Source organism: Pleurodeles waltl, chromosome 3_1, assembly GCF_031143425.1.
Source record: "Pleurodeles waltl isolate 20211129_DDA chromosome 3_1, aPleWal1.hap1.20221129, whole genome shotgun sequence".
NCBI classification, from domain to species: domain Eukaryota; kingdom Metazoa; phylum Chordata; class Amphibia; order Caudata; family Salamandridae; genus Pleurodeles; species Pleurodeles waltl.
The window spans coordinates 1,699,145,650-1,699,165,309 of record NC_090440.1 but is presented as its reverse complement, the minus strand read 5'-3'; the positions used below and the strand labels follow the sequence as shown (position 1 = coordinate 1,699,165,309).

At 42.2% G+C, this 19,660-nt stretch overlaps 1 protein-coding gene across 2 annotated transcripts in view; it reads left to right on the top strand.

The window, feature by feature from the left end:
* USP40 (ubiquitin specific peptidase 40) overlaps positions 1 to 19,660 on the top strand; it is a 570,914-nt gene that overhangs the window by 206,464 nt on the left and 344,790 nt on the right. For both annotated transcript variants that reach the window (XM_069225530.1, XM_069225531.1), the window contains one exon: positions 5,852 to 5,933. In XM_069225530.1, coding sequence (XP_069081631.1) covers positions 5,852 to 5,933 — 82 coding nt within the window. The remainder of the gene's footprint in view (positions 1 to 5,851; positions 5,934 to 19,660) is intronic.

Genomic DNA, 19,660 nt, shown 5'->3' with positions numbered 1-19,660 from the left:
GGGGTAGTCTCCCCAAGCCACTGGTTTGCTTTGAAGGGCACATTTGGTGCCCTCTGTGCATAAACCAGTCCCTGCTCTGGTGCGAAACTGGATATTGGAAAGGGGAGTGACCACTCCCCTGTCCATCAAAACCCCCAGGGGTGGGGCCCAGAGCCCCTGCAGATGGGCCCTGTGTTCTGCCATCTTGGTTCCAAGGTTGGCAGGGAGCTCTGGGAGCATTGGAGTGGCCAGGCCAGGCAGGTGACATCAGAGCCCCCTCCTGATAGGTGCTTACCTGGTTAGGTGACCAATCCCCTTTTCAGGGCTATTTAGGGTCCCTCTATTGGATGGGTCCTCGGATTCGGCTTGCAAGATTCCAGCAGGACTCCTCTGCAACCTCTGCTTCGACTTCTGGCCTCTGGGACCAGGACTGGAACCTCCAGGACCCGACAAGCTGCTTCCAAGAAGAAAAGACTCTTCTTGCAACATTGTTTCCAGGGCTTCTGCCAGCTTTGCAACATTTTCCTTGCCGTGCATCCTCAGAAGACTGCAGCTCTTTAGCCTCAAGAAGAAAGAATCTCCCTTGGAGTGAAGGAGTCACTCTCTGCAACCGCAGGCACCTACAACAAGTGACGACTGGCTGCATGAAGCCCATCTCCTGCTGAGCTGCGTGGGTTCTGCATCCCAGGTGGTGGTCCGGAGTAGTCCTCTTGGCCCTCTCTGCCAGCTGTCCAACTTTGGTAGAGGTAAGCCTTTTCCTTCCCACGCAGGACAGTACCCCTGTGCTCTGCGTCTCTTGCAGCTGCCAGGGTTTGTTTCCATCTCCTCCAAGGAATCTTCAGGCGACTTGTAGCTCCAGCCCCCAGCACTCCATCCTGCAAACACAGCCTCCTGCGTGGATCTCCTGCAGCGTGGGATCCTCTTTTGTAGTGCTGCGTGGGCTTCTTCTGCAACTCCTGTCTCCCTGTCCTGTGAGACTTCTGTGGGTGCTGGCTCTGCTCCTGTGGTCTCTCTGCTACACTGAGGGTCCCCTCTAACTCACCCTCCTGGGTTGGTTGCTCCTGGGCCTTACTGGTCCCAGACAGCCCCTCTTTTCCACTAACCAGAAGTTTGCCTTTGCCAAGGCTTGTTGGTTGAATTCATGCACTGACACCTGTCTGCAATCTTCCTTCCAGCGTGAGGCTTCATCTGCATCCATCTTCTCCAGCTCCAGGGCTGCAGTGCTGACCTGTTCTTCATCACCATCGACCAACTCCTTCATCTACAGCTGGGTTGGTAGTACCTCCTACTCCTCCTGGACTCCACTGTGACTCTTGGACTTGGTCCCCTCTCTCCACAGGTCTTCTTTCTACAGGAACCGATCGCTGGCTTTCTTTCAGGCTTGGCTGGGTGTCTTCTTTTTCTTCCTTTCCTCCTTTTAGGTGGTTTGGGGAAAATCCAGTGTTTTATTCCTGCATTCCTGGTCGCTGGGGGAGGGGGGGCTGTGTTACTTACCTCTGTGGTTTTCTAGTGCTCTCAGCTCCCCTCTACACATTTTCCTTGACTAGCTGGGAGTACCTTGTTCGCATTCCATTATTTTAGTATATGGTCTGTGCTCCCCCTAGGGTCACTACTGGTTATTACTGTTTGCACGGTTTTCTAACCTTTTCTATGCCTGTTTCTGATTACTATTACTAGTGTATATATTTAGTGTATTACTTACCTCCTAAGGGTGGGTTACCTGTCAAATATTTTGTGGTGATTTGTTCCAAAAACGAAGTCCCTATATTCTTGTACAGCTGAGTGTTTTCTTTCATGTATGTAAGTGCTGTGTGACTACAGTGGTATTGCATGAGCTTTGCATGTCTCCTAGACAAGCCATGACTGCTCATCCACAGCTACCTCTAGAGAGCCTGGCTTCGAGACACTGCCTACACTTCACTAAGAGGGGATACCTGGACCTGGTATACGGTGTAAGTACCATAGGTACCCACCACACACCAGGCCAGCTTCCTACAGGGATCTCCCAGTGTTTGTACACCTCTCTTTTCACCACAATCAGAAGGATGCAGTTGATAGCCAATGGGCTACCGGGTTTACTCCCTCCTGATGACCCCTCACTGAGAAGTGTGGCATCTGGATATCCCAAGATCCTCCATTCTGCCCACTCCTAAAATGGTATAACCCCTCTGTTGGTGTCCATATCTCCCTAGCCCAACCCAGTGGTGTGGCTACTGAGGGGGCTACATGCCCCTGGAAAACCGGTTTGACAGCAGGTTTCCTCTCTCCTTCCTGGGTGGCAGCTAGTCAGCCTAAACAGTGGGACCGCCCCTCTCCCAAGTGTTCCCCATTTGCTCTTCAAAGGCAGCTTCAACTTTGAAGCTTGCTATTTGGGCCAACACCTGACTGGTAGTCATTAGCACATCACCCTAGGAGGGCAGAAAGCTGTCTTGGTCTCAAGATCCTCGTGTAACCATTAAGTGCACAGGAGATTGAAGGCTAGAAAGTGGCAACTTTACACACTGTTACTTTTATATTATTTTTGATTTGAGAATCATGTTGGGATTATTATAACAAGTTGTTTGATACCTTGAAGTATCAATTTCGCACTGTTTAGGAGTTAGCACAGCTGCGTAGTCACCGTGTAACCTTAATCTCGCCAATTGGATGGCCAAGTCCTTCCACAGTAAGAACAAACGTTTTGTGTTTTTACTGTCAGAATTTGAAAAACACATTTTCTGCTCATAAAATATGCTGCACCCTGCCGTGGGCTCGGGAAGCCTGCCATAGGTGTGACTTGCATATATTGTAGAGGAAGATTTGACTTTACCATTGCTTTAAATGCCAATGACCCCAGGAGGCAAGAATTACACAAGCCCTAATCATACATAAGCATACAATCAATCATAGTGAAATAACGTTTTGTGATACAGGCGTAATACAAGATGGCCCTAGGTGTTATGCCACATCCTCCACTGTCTGATGCGTCGGCAAGAAGGAGGTTTGCATAATCCTTGCGAAATCAAATGCCCTTCGACTTAGTTGTATATGGTCATTGATCTATGTCTGGCTGTTGCTGGGCAAATTAAGCAGTGTGTGTCATGTCAGGTGTTTGAGCAAGCCTTACATTACAAGCTATTCAGCCGGGTACATTCGTTTAACTTAGGTAATCCGACTTCTGCACACATTTTGCAAGCCTTGTCATCATTGAATATCACAGGACGTGAACAAAAACAAGATGAACTCCACACAAAGTAAAACAGGCTTCCACAAGCTCAAAGATTGGAGCCTGGCAAGATAATTTCCTGGTTACAGGAGCTGCTTCATTATCCTCAAGAAATGAGTGGGCACAGCCTTTTCTATCCCCGGTTTTCTTCGTGCTCATTGGATGGCTGTACCTACCTCATTCAGAACACTGTTGGAACAAGAAGCTAATTGGAGGTAGGGTGTGTGGGGGTTAGGGGAGTGGAATTGCATCATCTAGAGAAGGTTATTCTGAATTCGAAACAGTTTGAAATATTATTATGCATGGCTTCCATAGGAAGCTTCTATTTACACCACATTTTAAATCTGGTAGCTCGCTGCTATGAAATAGCAACAGTTAATAACAAAACTCATTACCCGCTGTTGCTGCATCATCAAGGCCTTCCAGGCCACGCTGACGGCTTTCAGTGCAACTCTGTCTGCTTTGACTGAATCCGGGAAGTACAGCTGCAAGAGAGGGAAGGAAGGCAGAGAAGGTGGTAGGTGGTGCTTAAGAATAGCAGGTAAGGTATTTTTTCACATTTGGTTCAGGAGGAGGAGAGGCCAGGTAATGTATGGCTCCCCCATTTCTCCCCTGCCCCAAGCCACCCACTTGGGGCTAATACTGCCTTCTCCCAAGGCAGTATTTTATACAGGATTTGGACTTCTGGGGGACACTCTAGCTCAAGCTTAGGCCAAATTGTCAGGAACTGAAACAGTCCTGGCTTGCTAAACTCTTACTTATGCTGGGGCCAAAGCTGTCAATCTTACAAACTGCCAGGTAAGTTGTCCTGATCCTAGGAAGACCTGTATAATCACCAGCTTGGAGGAGGGCTCAAAGAGGAGAAGCTGCCCAGGCACGAGTTGCCCACAGCCCAACTGGTTTAGAGAGGGAAGAAACAAGGAAAACATTCATCTTACTTGTTCAACTACAGAGGCATTCTGTGAGATTGTTCCGTTCTATACTGCTATGTTGCCTGTATCTACCCATTACATTTTCAGGGTATCCTGATGCTGGTAATCAAAACCCCAGTCACCAATGAGTTGTACAGCAAGACTCTAAAGGAATTCTGACCTGCTTCATTAAAAATCAGGTTGAACCCTGGTTATTTGGGTAGTTTCTGATTTAAAAATTTTTTTTTTTTTTGCTAAAGACTGAAAACTCAGCCACTCAGCCGATTAATTTGTCGAGTCTTGCTCTTAAAGTCAGACCAATTGAAACAGATGGTCCTACATATTGTAGCAAGGTTGTAGCATTCTATCACTTTTGTATGGCAGACTTTCATTGACTGCAGCATCACAAACTATTGGTGAACATCTTTTGAGTCTTTAAGCTCCTGTTTAGCATTATAAGGGCATAGAAACAATGTTATGGAAATATCAGTTGCATAAGTGCTATAGTTACATTTCGATTGAATCTTGATCCAACAAACTCCTATTATTTTCTGTTTTTCTATGTTGTTTTATCATTAAGATCTCTTTTTGTAAATCAGCCCTACTTTCCGTGAAGTAATGTCACCAGTGGGATGCAGTTACTTGTTTTATGCTGTTCCTGATTTTTTTTTACCATTTACCATATGATAGGAGAGCCTGACTACTTGACTAGCGGACTCATGAGAATCTCTTGCAAAAAAGGAATAAGTTGGTTATCCATTTAGAGTGTGTTAGTATTGGTGGTTATGAGATTGTGTTAGATGATTCTACCTATACTCTGTAATGCGTAGTAATACCTGACTGTGAGTGGACCCTGAAAAAAATACCTCATAACCACATTCAGGGTGGTGTCATTAGCATTTCACTCCTATGTTAGGTAGACTTTTTGCTTTACATCTTTGGGCTTTGTTCTGTTATTTTCTTCTTTAGTTTATCAGAACAAAATATATTTGCTGGAGATACTTGGTTCCTTTTCTCATACTGTCTTTTTTACAGCATATTCTCGCAAAGGTCCCCATTTTCCTCCCTGTCTATAAGTGCTGAATTGCTCTGTACCTGCTACTAGCAGGAGAAACTCGTTCAAACCCCTCTCCGTGGTTTCAAGGCTGTTCTTGCACTTATATGCCTCTAGGTGCTAGGGCACCTTATAAGAATGTTAGATACAAATCGGTGCCCCTTTAAATCTGAAATCAGGCAGACACACCCACTCAAGTCTTCTGTTGTGCCATCTCCACCTTCTCTTGGTACTTAAACTCCTTTGTGCACCATTAACCATCTGCACGTCATCTGCTTGATCCACGTCACTAAATACTCTTCCCAGGATTTCACAGCTAAACCCAATCTAAGTGGATTGAAAGCAGCACTGAAAGCCCACCTTCTGGAATCTTCTCAGACTTGATCTCCCGCTCCAATTATCTTTTAGTTCTATTTGTAAATGTTCTTGAACAGGTAATGCATTTAATGTACATTCAGTTTGTGTATCCTTTTCCTCATCCCACACAAAGCCCTCTTTAAACTTGGTAGATGTATATCGGTCACAAGCTGAACAAATTTAAATGTGTATCTTACTGTTAGTACCTGTGCCAGAGAATTTCTGTTTGAAAACATTTGTTGTTTCCTTAACCAAATAAAAACAAAAATGAAAAGCTCTATTTAAATAGGAAATTAAATGATGCATGTGCTGACTCCATGGTAAGCAGATGTATTATTTTTTTAGCCCGACAGAATCCACAATACAGGATGCCTCAACACCTGCTGGAGGAGATGAATGCTGCCAACCTGGAACTAGAAGCTAAGAGGTACCTAACAAGTCTATGTGGCTGCCTAGTCTTGTTGACATTTAAGTAGAGAAAATAAAAATCCTCAGTTGGGTGAATTATGGAATGAGGTTGAGGAAACGCTAATTAGAAAATCGGGGGGGGGGGGAAGAGGATTGGGTGGTGATGAGGTTATCCTAGAACTGATTTGAGAAGGAAAGATAAGGGAAAAACAAAGCTGTCAGAATTCAGAATAGAAACAGAGTGAAAGAGAGAGCAGAACCCGAACATGGCAATAGAGTTTTGAAAGACAAAAAGTGAAATTGCTAAGTAAAGTGCTAAAGACAAGATTAGGAAAATGGGAGCATAAAATGCAAAAGCATGGTGAAAGAGGGTTTAACTGGAAGGAAATAAGGAATGAAAAGCCTGAAGAGGTTCTGAATAGGAGAAAGTATATCTGAAAAGGTAGAGAGACAAAAAGAAAAAGGAGCAGGAGCTGCTAAAAAGGATTGGAGTGGGCCATATGATGGGGGAAGGTGTAAATGAACTGTTGAAATGGGCTTTCGAGGGACATGTTATGCATGTGCTTGGGCAGTCATCAATGAAATATAGATTTTTAATTTACACTTTTGGCAGTGCAAACCAATAAAAGAATGTTTCATATAGAAGAGTAGTCACTAACAAAAATAATATTACTAAAAAGGCTAAAACTAGTTAGTGTTGGGAACCAAATTAATTCACAGTCTGCTTGTCTGGTATATGTAAGAAGCGTGGCACAAAGTAAGAATCTGGGGTTGGAGGGAGACAGATAAGTCGTACACGAAAATAATTTACATGTTCATGTGTACATCTCTATCGAGATGCACAAGCCTCACTTCTTCAGGAGTGCATCCAGTGGCAGGATTAGTTTTTGTTGAAAACCTATCTTACGAGTCACTTAAGTTTGTATTGAAGGGAGAATATATGGATGGCTTCTTTTCAGGAAGTCTGGTGAGTTGTTCTGGGCACCGCCAACAGTTATACTTATTGTCAACTGGCCTCAATGTGTTTCTTTTACCCTTTTAACAAACTTTATGTTCAGGGGCCAGGCATAATTAAGGACCACATTTTCTTTCAGCCAGAACAAATGTTTGTTCCACAAGGCATCACAAGACATATGTTTAGCAACTGTAGGTGTATTTCTGTAGATATACCTCATATAACTGAACATCCTTTTTCTTTTCCTTAGAGGGGCTTTAGACCAGGTTGAATGATGTTAGCTCTATTGTTTTGGTATATTTGCTATATGTTTTGGTGTAAGCAAGAATAGATAGGCCAAGGTCGGATGGAAGGGACAGACAAGGGGATTGAATTCTACTTTCCAGACCCTCTCAATCCAGTCAAAATATTGGTATTGTGAGGAGTATGTGCTCTGTGGCGCTCTTTAGAGAGTGACTATGTGGGTTTTGTCTAAGTGCTACTTGGTCTCAGTACCATCTTTTTGGACACAGTTGTAGTTCCCCTCGTTTTAAGGCTGTTTTAATCCTAATGTTCCCCTTGAAGAGTGAAGGCTACTGAGAGTGTAGAGAAGTTGACCATGACCCCCTGAGTGATGGAAAAAGAGGATGTCATGCGCAGCTCCTTGTATCCACCCAGAAAGTTGCTCAGCATCACAAGCAGCTCACTGGTTTTGTGGCACCTTTTCCTTTCCCTTCCTCCACCCACTGAGAAGACAAATTTGACTATTGGGACTCTCCCACCTGACATGGCACATCGAGGGGGCTGCACTGCTAAACCAGTAGGGCCCTATACCTGATTCTTTATTCTGTGGTTAACTCTAAGGACCCTAATGTGGGGCCTACTGGGCTCCTGCCGAAGGGTAGTGGTGATTATCACCATCATACTACTACTGGCCCTCAAACCCACCTCTCTTACTCCTATCATTGGCCTTCTTCTAGACTCCGTTTGCATGTCCTTTGACAATATTTTTGGTTTTGTGCCCTCCGCAGGTGAAATGAACTGACCACTTCCTTCTGTCTTCTTATCTTATCGTCCCTTCAACTGATACTCTTCCCCCTTCTGCTCCTAAATGAGTGGTCCGCTGCTGGTCTTCCCTTAGTATCAGTAAGTTTGAAATCTTGCTGAAAAGCAGTCGGAACCACAGCAGTGGCCCAGTTGAGGATTTGACAAACAATTTTAAATCTTGGATTTAGTAAGCTGTTGACCCAACTACTTCATAAAGAAGTAGGCTATGTGCACAAATGGTCCTTGGTCCTTAGGCACACCTGTAACCTCACCAAAGCTAAACATGCTTCTGTGAAGCTTAAGTGGGGGAAGGAGCTGATGAGACTGATTAGACATTCTAGCTTTGCTTACTACTGTTCCAAAATTGCATCACCATCCAGTTCTACAAGGGAAATCTTTTCTGCTGTTTGTGAATTTCTCACCTCCTCGTAACAATCTGTCAACTCTTCCCTCACAACATCTTTGCAATCTTTTGTCAGAGTTCTTTCAGGACGCAATTTTTTGCATTTCTGCCTCTTTTACCAAATATCTGTCCTTATCTCTCTCCTTAAGCTCAACTAACGCTATTGATTCCTCTTTGCTTCACTGAGTTTCCTCTCCACTGACTCCCTGGTGGGAGTTATCAAGGCAAGGTCTCCTCCTGACGGCTTCCCATCCTCCTAATCAACAATTCTATCATCACTATTTTCTTACTAGCCTCTGCAACACCTCATTTCGGTTATCTTCTGTTTCTTTAGTTTGGATGTCAGTACTTGTGGTTCTTTTCCTAAAAGAAAAAAAAATCATGTCTGACCCCTCAGTTCTGCCAATTACTGCCCTATTGAACTTGTTCTATATCATGCCAAACTCTTGGAAAAAACATATTGGTGCTCATTTTTCCTTCGGTTTCATGTCTTATTCTGACATACATGACTATTAGTTTGACTTTCATACTCACCACAACGCAGAGACTGTGCTTCTCGCTGTTGCCGATGGTCTTAGCATGATCCAGAAACAGGGCAGCTCTGCAGCCCTGATTCTGTACGTTAACATCCCTTAGTGATTCACCATCTTCATCAGTTTGGTATCCTATGAAAAGGGCATTGCATGGTTTTCGTCTGATCTGCCTGATTGGACATAGGCAGTGTACCAACCCCCATTCCATTCTAAATGTCAACATCTCTTGGTTGAGGTCCTCACTCAGTCCAACCCTTTTCAACATATGGACCACTTTCCTGTCTCATCTCATCAGATCATAAGGTGGCACTGGTGTACAATGAATGGGAGGTATGTAAATATATATGTTCGGTGGCATGTGTAGCTGCAGATACACATGCTATGCATGATCCCGCCATCTAGTGTTGGGCTCGGAGTGTTACAAGTTGTTTTTCTAAGAAGAAGTATTTTTTCGAGTCACAGGATCGAATGACTCCTCCTTTCGGTGATAGTGCTCATGGGCATCGACTCCTATGTTAGATTGTTTTCTTTCCGCTGTCGAGTTCGGATGTGTTTCCTCTTGCTCCGAGAATTTCGATTCGGAAACTTTATAATAATTCTATTTCACTGTTGGTATTGTTTAGATCGCGTTTCCATCTGTAATCGAGCCGATAGTACATTTGGAAAATGGAAAATGCCATTTTGGACGTGTGCGCCCAACTCAGGCCTGTTCAGGCCTACCATGCCGAAGCCTGATGGATCGGACTCCATTCCGATTCTGTCCTCGATGCAACGCAAAATTCCTGTATACAGATCAAAACTTGGTATGTAATCTCTGTCTCTCTCCCGAACATCGAGAAGAAGACTGTGAAGCATGTCGGTCATTCCAGTCGAAAAAGACACTGCATGACCGGAGAGCGAGGAGACTTGAAATGGCGTAGCAAAATAGAGTACACCGTAGAAGAAGAACAGGCACAGACAGCAGTTTTGGTCCAGAACACCGACTCTGAAGCAGACTCGGACGAAGACAGCCAACTGATCACTGCAGCTCAGCATGTGAGTACAACTGTCCCTATGCCCACTCTCAAGAGACCTATTATGGCCTTGGGTGCACCACTGTCAGACAGCCATGGTTCCCCCCTGAAAGAAAATCGTCGGCGACTGACCTTCGGGTTTGGCGGCGAAAAAGGCCACACCCATTTCAATGCCGGAGCCGAGTAAATCTATTAAAAGCTCCACATCAGAGCCGAGCTGACGTCCACACTCTTCGGAGTCGAAAGTTCGACCTCCAGCTTCGGAGCCGAAACCACAGGCTGTATCTTCGGGACTGAAAAAGTTGTCCAAATCTTTTTATACAGAGGAACAAGGACTTTGAGCCGATTAAGGCACAGCTCAAAGACATTCGATGATCAATCCTCTAAACGACCTACAACATCAGAATATATTTCTGAAGATATTCAGCCTATCCTTGAAATCATGGACGCCAAACAAACAAGGTTACATATCCAAAAGGAGACTAGGAGGATCATTGCTTCACCTCCTCCACAAACCAAGAGGAAGTTGGCGTTTCAAGAAAATCTTGATACTGCTCCACCACCAGCAAAAATCTTTAAAAGGAAGGAGAAACCATTACCTTTACAAATTTCTCCACCACATTCGCCACAACTTTCTTTCTCACCACCACCTGCTACCCCACCACCACTGCCTTCACCAACACACTCAAATACATATTCGCATGGTGATACAGTTGACCCCCGGGATTTGTATGATCCTGATCCCATACCACTAAATTAATCAGATCTCTATACTTCCAATCCTTCACCACCAGAGCATATACACAGGTCATTTCGAGAGCAGCTGCGTACCATGGGGTACAAATGCATGGTGAGCCTTTGGAGGAGGATTTTCTTTTCAACACATTGCCCTCCACCCACTGACAATACCAGTGCTTGCCAATGTTGCCTGGCATGCTCAGACATGCAGACAACATATTTAAAGAACCTGTTAAGGCTAGAATTTTAACACCACGAATAGACAAGAAATACAAGCCTGCACCAACAGACCCAGTTTATATCACACAACAGGTACCACCAGACTCATCGTCAGTGCTGCTAGGAAAAGGGCAGGCAATTAGCAACAACCAAATAAGATCTGCTCTTGATGCAGCCAATAGAGCAGCTAGAAGCATGAACGCTAGCATAACCATACGTAGGCCTCCATGGTTAAGAACTTCTGGTTTCAAACCAGAAATACAACAAGCAGTGCTCAATATGCCATTTGATAAAAAACATCTATTTGGTGCTGAGGTTGACCTATTGAAAAGCTCAGTAAGCACTCTGACACTGCAAAAGCTACGAGAGCCTCTATACACTACACCTTATAGAGGCTCCTTTAGTAAACAACTATTTACAGGTTTCAAGCCCCAATCTGCAGATGCTTCCACCTCACAACCTAAACAAGGTCAACAGCAATACCAACGAGGAGCATTTAGAGGCTCTTACAAAGGTCAACACTTCAGAGCCAGAGGCAAATTTCAAGTCTCAAAGAGTGTCACCACTCCATCAAAACAGTGACTTCCTCAGTATACCACAACCCATATATCTCGGGGGGGGCATAATGCAGCAATTCCACTCCCGATGGCAAAATATCATCACAGACCAATGGGTACTTTAAATTATCCTCAATGGTTACTGCCTACTCCTCTAAACATTCTTCTTTGTTATCATAAGTTGTCCCCAGAACACAACATTCAGTTACAACAAGAGGTACAATCGCTATTACTAAAACAAGCAATAGAAATGGTTCCAAAATCTTAACAAAAGGGGTATATTCACTATACTTCCTCATACCCAAAAAGGACATCACTCTCAGACCCATTCTGGATCTCAGACCACTAAATCTATATATCCTGTCAGAACACTTTCACATGGTAACTCTTCAGGACGTCATTCCACTACTGCAAAAACAAGATTACATGACTGCATTAGGTCTCAAAGATGCATATTTTCATATCCCCATACATCCAGCTGATTGAAAATACCGAAGGTTTGTAATAGCAGGAAACCACTACCAATTCAAAGTTCTTCCATTCAACATAACAAAATCTCCAAGGGTTTTCACAAAATGTCTAGCGGTAGTAGCAGCTTACCCAAGAAGACAACACATACGTGTCTTTCCTTATCTAGACGACTGGCTAATAAAATCAAGCAATATTATACAATGTCAGCAACACACTCAATAAACAATAGAAACCCTACATACCTTGGGGTTCACAATCAGTTACCAAAAATCTCATCTTCAACCAGCACAGGTTCAACCTTACCTAGGTGCTATTCTCAATACAGAGAAAGCCTTGGCCTATCCAAATACACAAAGGATACAAGCTTTTCAAAATCTCATATTACAAATACAGCCAAAGCAACATTGCACTGCAAGGTTTATCATGAAACTATAGGGAATGATGGCATCCTGCATAGCAATAGTACAGCATGCAAGGTTATACATGAGAACACTGCAACAGTGCCTCTCACAGCAATGGTCTCAAGCACAGAGTCAGTTGCAGGATCTAGTGTTGTTAGACCGCCAAACACACAAATCTCTTCAATGGTGGAATCACAACAATTTAATAAAGGGGCAGTCATTTTAGGCCCCTGTGCCTCAGACCACAATAACAGATACATCAATGATAGGTTGGAGAGCTCACCTCAGCAACCTTACCATGCAAGGGGAATGGAATTCAACATAGAAAACTTAGCACATAAACCATGTAGAATTGTTAGCTGTGTTCCTTGCCCTAAAAGATTTTCAACCCCTTCTCAAGCACAAAACTGTCTTGATAAAAACAGACAATATGACAACAATGTATTATCTGAAGAAACAAGGAGGAACACGTTCCTCGCAACTGTCCCTTCTAGCACAAACAATTTGGAAATGGGCAATTCACAATCATATTTACTTGCTAGCGGAATACATCCCAGGGATACACAATCAGCTAGCGGACTTGCTAAGCAGGACACATCAACAGATACATGAATGGGAGATTCACTCTCAGGTACTTCACCGGTACTTTCAAATGTGGGGAACACCAGAAATAGACCTATTAGGAACAAGTGAAAATGCTAAATGCCAAAACTCTGCATCCAGACACCCACACCCTCTGTCCAAGGGCAATGCTCTGTGGATCAACTGGTCAGGGATATTTGCTTACGCTTTTCCCCCTCACCTCCTAAATCCATTTCTGGTCAACAAACTGTGTTGTACCTCTCTTACCATGATACTCATAGCCCCCACGTGGGCACGGCAACATTGGTACTCAACACTCCTAGATCTGTCAGTAGTACCTCATCGCAAACTTCCAAACAGACCAGATTAGTTAACACAAAACAAAGGTCAAATCAGGCATCTCAGTCCCAGTGTTCTCAACTTAGCGATTTGGCTCCTGAAGTCATAGAATTTGGATACTTACAACTTCCATTAGAATGTATGGAAGTTCTAAAACAGGCATGCAAACCTACAACTAGGCAATGCTATGCTAACAAGTGGAAATGTTTTGTTCACTACTGTCAGCCCAAAACTATAGACCCACTTAAAGCATCAATACAAGATAATGTATGCTACCTGCTTCATTTACAAAAAGCAAATTTAGCTTTTTCCTCTATTAAAATTAATCTTACTGCTATATCAGCATACTTACAAACTATATAACATACCTCTCTCTTTAGCGTTCCTGTTATTAAAGCCCTTATGGAAGGACTTAAATGTATTATTCCACCAAGAACACCAGCAGTTCCTGCTTGGACTCTAAATATTGTACTCAAAAAGATTAATGGGACCAACATTTGAGCCCATGCATTTGTGTGATATAATTTTTTTTACTTGGAAGGTTGCTTTCTTAGTAGCAGTTACTTCATTAAGGAGAGTTAGTGAAATACAAGCATTCACTCTGGAGGAACCTTTTTTCCAAGTACACAAGCATAAAGTAGTACTTAGGACTAATCCAACTTTTTTGCCAAAAGTAGTTTCTCCTTTTCACATTAACCAAACAGTGGAATTGCCAGTCTTCTTCCCACAGCCAGACTCAACTGCTGAAAGAGCTCTTCATACTCTTGACCTTAAAAAGAGCTCTAATGTACTATGTTGATAGAACAAACAGCAACCACATAAAGGAAATCCTATCTCTAAACAAGGATTAGCTAGATGGATTGTTAAATGCATCCAAACATGTTACATTAAAGCAAAAAGACAACTTTTAATAACACTTAAGGCACATTCCATTAGGGAAAAAGGTGCTTCCATGGCTTTTCTAGGTAACATACCAATGGCAGACATATGTAAAGCTGCCACATGGTCCACTCTACATACATTTACTAAACATTACTGTGTGGATGTATTTTCAAAACAACAGGCCAAGCTGTACTTGAAACTTTATTTCAAACTACTTCAACTCCTACAGGTTAGCCACCACTGTTTTGGGAGAAGGAATGCTTTTTAGTCTATGCATAGCATGTGTATCTGAAGCTACACATGCCACCGAATGGAAAATGTCACATACCCATTGTACATCTGTTGGTGGCATGTAGTGCTGCAGATTCACATGCACCCTCCCTCCTCCCCGGAAGCCTGTAGTTGTTGCAGTATTTATTTGTACATATGTGTATATATTAAAGAATTTTTCTCCCAATCCACCGTCAAAGGAGAACACCGGCACTCTGTACTTTTACTGCAAAATCGTAGATTTATTCCAAACCGTTAACTCGAACCTAAACTAACATTCAAGGCTACGGGCAACACGTTTCAACCTGAACGGTCTTCTTCATAGCCCACCTCATTTAAAAAAAAGTGAATATATATACAAACTGCACCTCCTCCCCCCTCCTCATTTATATCCTGTTGCCCAATAAACATAGAAAAAATACTACCAATTCAACACTTCAGAAAAAACAATACTAAACGGCTCTAATAATTCAGAGATTCCCTTCAGATACCAATTCATTCTCACATGACTTCTCCCAACAATTCATTATACAATATAGATTGGTAATCCTCATCATTTTTGACATTTTCACTAAATAATTAAATGAATAACCAGGATACCATTCATTATCCCATCATATCAATGTCTCCAATAGAGGATTTTACCCCATACTTTTATCCCCACTAAAGACATTTATTTAACCAAATTCATTAATACTACACAAATTTTATAACTCATGATATAAACATATTCTCATAATGATTAATTTTTACAATTCAATTCAAAATCCGGGGTGAAGGTGTCAGCTAGTCAAATCATAACAGCGCCTAAACATCCTAAAAATTCACAAAAATATATTTCTAAAAATTATTTCTTTAACCCACATGTACATACAGTTCTTCATCCTGGTTCAACCCCCACGGGGCTCTGCTATTAAGTCTAATAATATACTCCGATTCCATCTTTCTCAAGGTCCGTTCTCTGTTTCCTCCTCGTGGGGATATCATCACCCTGTTAATCCCAAAAAATAACATACCATCAACGTTCCCCTCATGAATTTTTCTACAGTGTCGAGCTATAGGGTAATTGACATAATTGTTCTTAATCGCCCTCCAATGTTCTAATATCCGTTTTTTAACAGGGAAGATTGTGCTACCCACATAACAGGTTACATGGACACTTAATAACATATACAGTAAAATCTGAGTTGCAATTTATAAATTTGTTAATTTTCCTTTCTTCCCCTGTGGGCAGCATATATGTTTTGCAGTTTTTACTAAACTTACATGCCTTACATCTCATGCATTTGTAAAAGCCTATCTGCTTCATAAATCCCACCTGATCATTCCTATTTTTATTCATATAACTATGCACAAGAATATCCCGCAGAGATCTACTCTTCCTATATGTTATTCTCGGATAGGGTCCAACTAATGAACCTATAATCCTGTCCGTTTTAATTAAATGCCAATATCGCTTCAAAATATTCACCATTGCTTTTGATCCGGCATTAAAAGTAGTAATACATCTTATCACCCTCTCATCACTAACTCGTTCTTTCGGAAAAAGAATGCTTTCCCGATTGATGTTCGCTACTTTATTACAAGCATCCTTAATATTACTTCCAGGATAATCTCTAGCTCTAAATCTGGCAATCATATTTCTCTGTTCTTTCTCAAAACCCACATTGGTGCTACAATTCCTTCTTGCCCTTAACAATTCCCCATAGGGTATACTCCATTTTAGTCTGGCAGGATGGGCACTCCTAGCATGTAAAATACTATTACCTGCTGTACTCTTTCTGTATAGACTTGTCTGCACTGTGTCACCCTCTATTGTGATTAAAACATCCAAAAACTCCATCATCCTCCTGTCCATTTTATATGTGAATTTCAGATTTAAATCATTCCTTTGCAAACCTTCCACAAATTCCAATAAAGCATCCTCCGGGCCATCCCATATTATAAAAATGTCATTGATGAACCTTGTCCAAAAAATTAAGTATTGCATCCACCTGTCATTATCTTCTGTCATCACAAATTGTGTTTCCCACCAGCCCATAAACAGAAATGCAAAACCCGGAGCAAAGCAGCTTCCCATCGCAGTTCCTGTAATCTGCCTGAACCATTTATCATTATACAGAAAAAAGTTATTTTCCAAACAGAATCTCAACATTTCCGATAACATTTTTGTATGCGCATACATCTTCAAAGGTTTATCCCTAAAAAAGTATTCACAGGCCTTAATCCCTAAATCATGATTAATACTGGTATAAAGGGATACCACATCTATAGTTACCATAATGTAACTCTGTTTCCAAGGGATATCCTTAATCTTGGTAATAAAATCCATACTGTCCCTACAATACGAAGCCAGATTTAAAACATAAGGACATAGAAAATGATCCAGGTAAATAGATGCATTTTCCAGGATACTACCTTTCGCTGATACTATTGGTCTTCCTGGCGGGTTCTCCCTATCTTTATGGATCTTGGGCAGCATATAAAAACACGGTGCTATTGGTTTTTTCACCGTCAAAAAATCAAATTCATCTTTGTTCACTAAACCCAGGTCATACCAATCGAGGAGCTCCCTCAAGGTCTCCTATACACAATTCCTTTGATGCTGATACCTCTCCCCCATTCTTGTTCTGCGACTCCTGTCCTTTTAACTTCTCTTTTTGTTGCGTGAATAGCTTAAACAGTTTTAACTTCCTTATGAACTGAAAAATATCTATTCGTGCTTTAACATAATCAAATTCCCCCATAGGACAAAATGAAAGACCCAATTCCAAAACAGAAAGTTCATCCTCAGTTAAAATATGGGAGGAAATGTTCACCACTGTCAACTTATTCACACTTACTACGTCTTCTTCCGAGTCTGTCGCAGAAACCTTCCCTGTTGTCCATAATCTCCTCCCAAACGACCTCCCTCTCCTCCTCCTTTTCCGTCGTTGCTTCCTCTTCCTCCTGGAGGCTTTCTCCGAGGTCGTTGGTTTAATTGTAAAAACAACAATGCGCAATGGAGCCGAAAGGGAGGAGTCACTCGGTCTCGTGACTCGAAAAGATTTCTTCTAAGAAAAACAACTTGTAACACTCCGAGCCCAACATTAGATGGCAGGATAATGCACAGCATGTGAATCTGCAGCGTCTCATGCCACGAACAGATGTACACTGGGTAAGTGACATTTTCCATATATATATATATATGTGTGTGTGTGTGTGTGTCCCTCGTCTTCATCGCTTGATTTTGCTTGCAAGAAAGTGTCACTCATAGTCGTTGAAATATCACTCCTAATTACAGTGAAATTATGAAAATGTCACACAGAAATCTGAAATCTTGGCAGATACGAATGCACTAACCTTGAAAGACAGACTGAAAGGGCATCTGGCCCTCGTGTTAATCAATTTCTAGAAGACTTTAAAAAAAATCTCATTGGACTTTCTATTCTCCCTTCTTGGCCATCTGTGACATGGTTTAAATTGTATGCCATATGCCCAGTTATTATTCAGTGGGTTGATTGCACACATAAGGGTGGGGTTGCCTTATCAGAACCCTTCCTCAGTATGTGGTGGACCCAAAAGTAGTGCCACCATAGCCCTTGCTCTTTGCCTTGGCCATTGAGCCACCTGCTTGCAAACTGAGGCAAGACATGCAATGTGCAGGTTTTTGCTTCTTAGAAAGTAACAAAGTATATCTATGTGCTGATGATCTGCTAATCTAATTAAGTAATCCCTTATAATCAGGACCTCAGGCCATGAAACTAGTTAACAAATTCAGCCCCTTCTTTGGGTTGAACTTAAACCGGAACAAGACCTTGCTCTTCCATCTGTACTCCAAGATGGACTATAAGACTTGGTGGGATCAGACTGGCATACAAGTTAACACAGTGTCAAATATGTTGGTATCTGAATAAGCATATGTATAATACCCCTATTAGGTCTAACCAGAAGGGATGCCCTTCCTGAGTCCATATAACCGTTATCTGTAATAGGAAGGATTGATTTGATTAAAATAATGTTCCTTCCAAACATTCTGTGTTTTGCTGCAGAACAACCAGTTTATTCTTCCCTGCAAATTCTTCATTCCTCTCACATTGTCACTGACATAAATCCTCTGGTAGAGGAGACTTCCCTAGGTGGCATTGGCTAAATATTCTAAGTCTACTCATGAGTGATGCTGAGATGGCAACAGCACACCACATCTCTCATTACAGGGTGACACATCTACTAGTAATAATTGATTGGATAGATGGTCCTATATTCGGCCCAACCTATGAAGCAGACCTGGGGGACCCTGGGAGACACCTCCCCACCACATTTATAATATGGTGGTAATCCCACCCCTGAATACCATCAATCACCAAAGTAGTACTACTACCTGAAAGACCACGGTAATGCAAAGAATTGGGGCTAACAAAGTCACTAGTGATGCTCTACTGTGGTCAGAAGTTGCTTCCTCGAGGTCCCTGTGTTGAAAAGTTTCTAAGAATGGGAACCTCACAAGGTAAGCATTGCCTTATCCAGCTCAATTAAACGATCTGAAGGGATGCACAAGGAATTCGAGGTACTGCATACCCAGTTCATCTGCTATATATAGAAGCCAACAATGAGGCAATACCTACTTTAAAGCCACTTGAAGTTACGCTCTCCATGTCCAGTTATCAAGTCAAACCTCTGATATAAAAGACCATGTCTGCCAGCTTACCAGACCAGACTGCTTTAATAAGAGGAGGTCAGAAGTCCCCTTGAAGACAAGGAATAAACCTTTGTGCCGACGGTGCCCAGAGATACTGCATGATAATTTTCAGTGATGTACTTAATCCTGTTACGATTATGACAGAATCCATGCAGCCTTGATATGTAATGCTTCAGATGTTGAACAGACGACAGAGAGCGCCGTACAGTCTGGGGGCGTAATATCATCCATCCTTACTTGGTAGCAATAGTGAACACATTACAAGCGGTTCTAGACTATCTAATGGCGGTCCATCCAAAAATAGCTTAAAAAATATCTTAAAGTATGATATATCCAAACAGGCCGAAAAATCCTTTTTAAGGTTGAGCCTGTTTTTTTTACTAAAAGGGGTATTGCCCAGAATTAGAGAATTTCAACAGCCGCAGGTGTTCTAAAATGGGATGCAAGTCTAGACACATGTTGTATCTTGGGCACTCACTATTTGAACCCAGGGGATACCTCCAGAAGCATAGCAAAACATGAGGAAATGGTCTCATAATCTGGGATGGGAAGTTGCCTAACGACTGATCAAAATTAACTCCAGATATAGTAGAAAGAAACCTTAAACATGTTAGGAAGTGAATTAGAAGAAATAATTTCCAGAACATGCTGACAGGATTTTATGGTAGTGGAACGCATG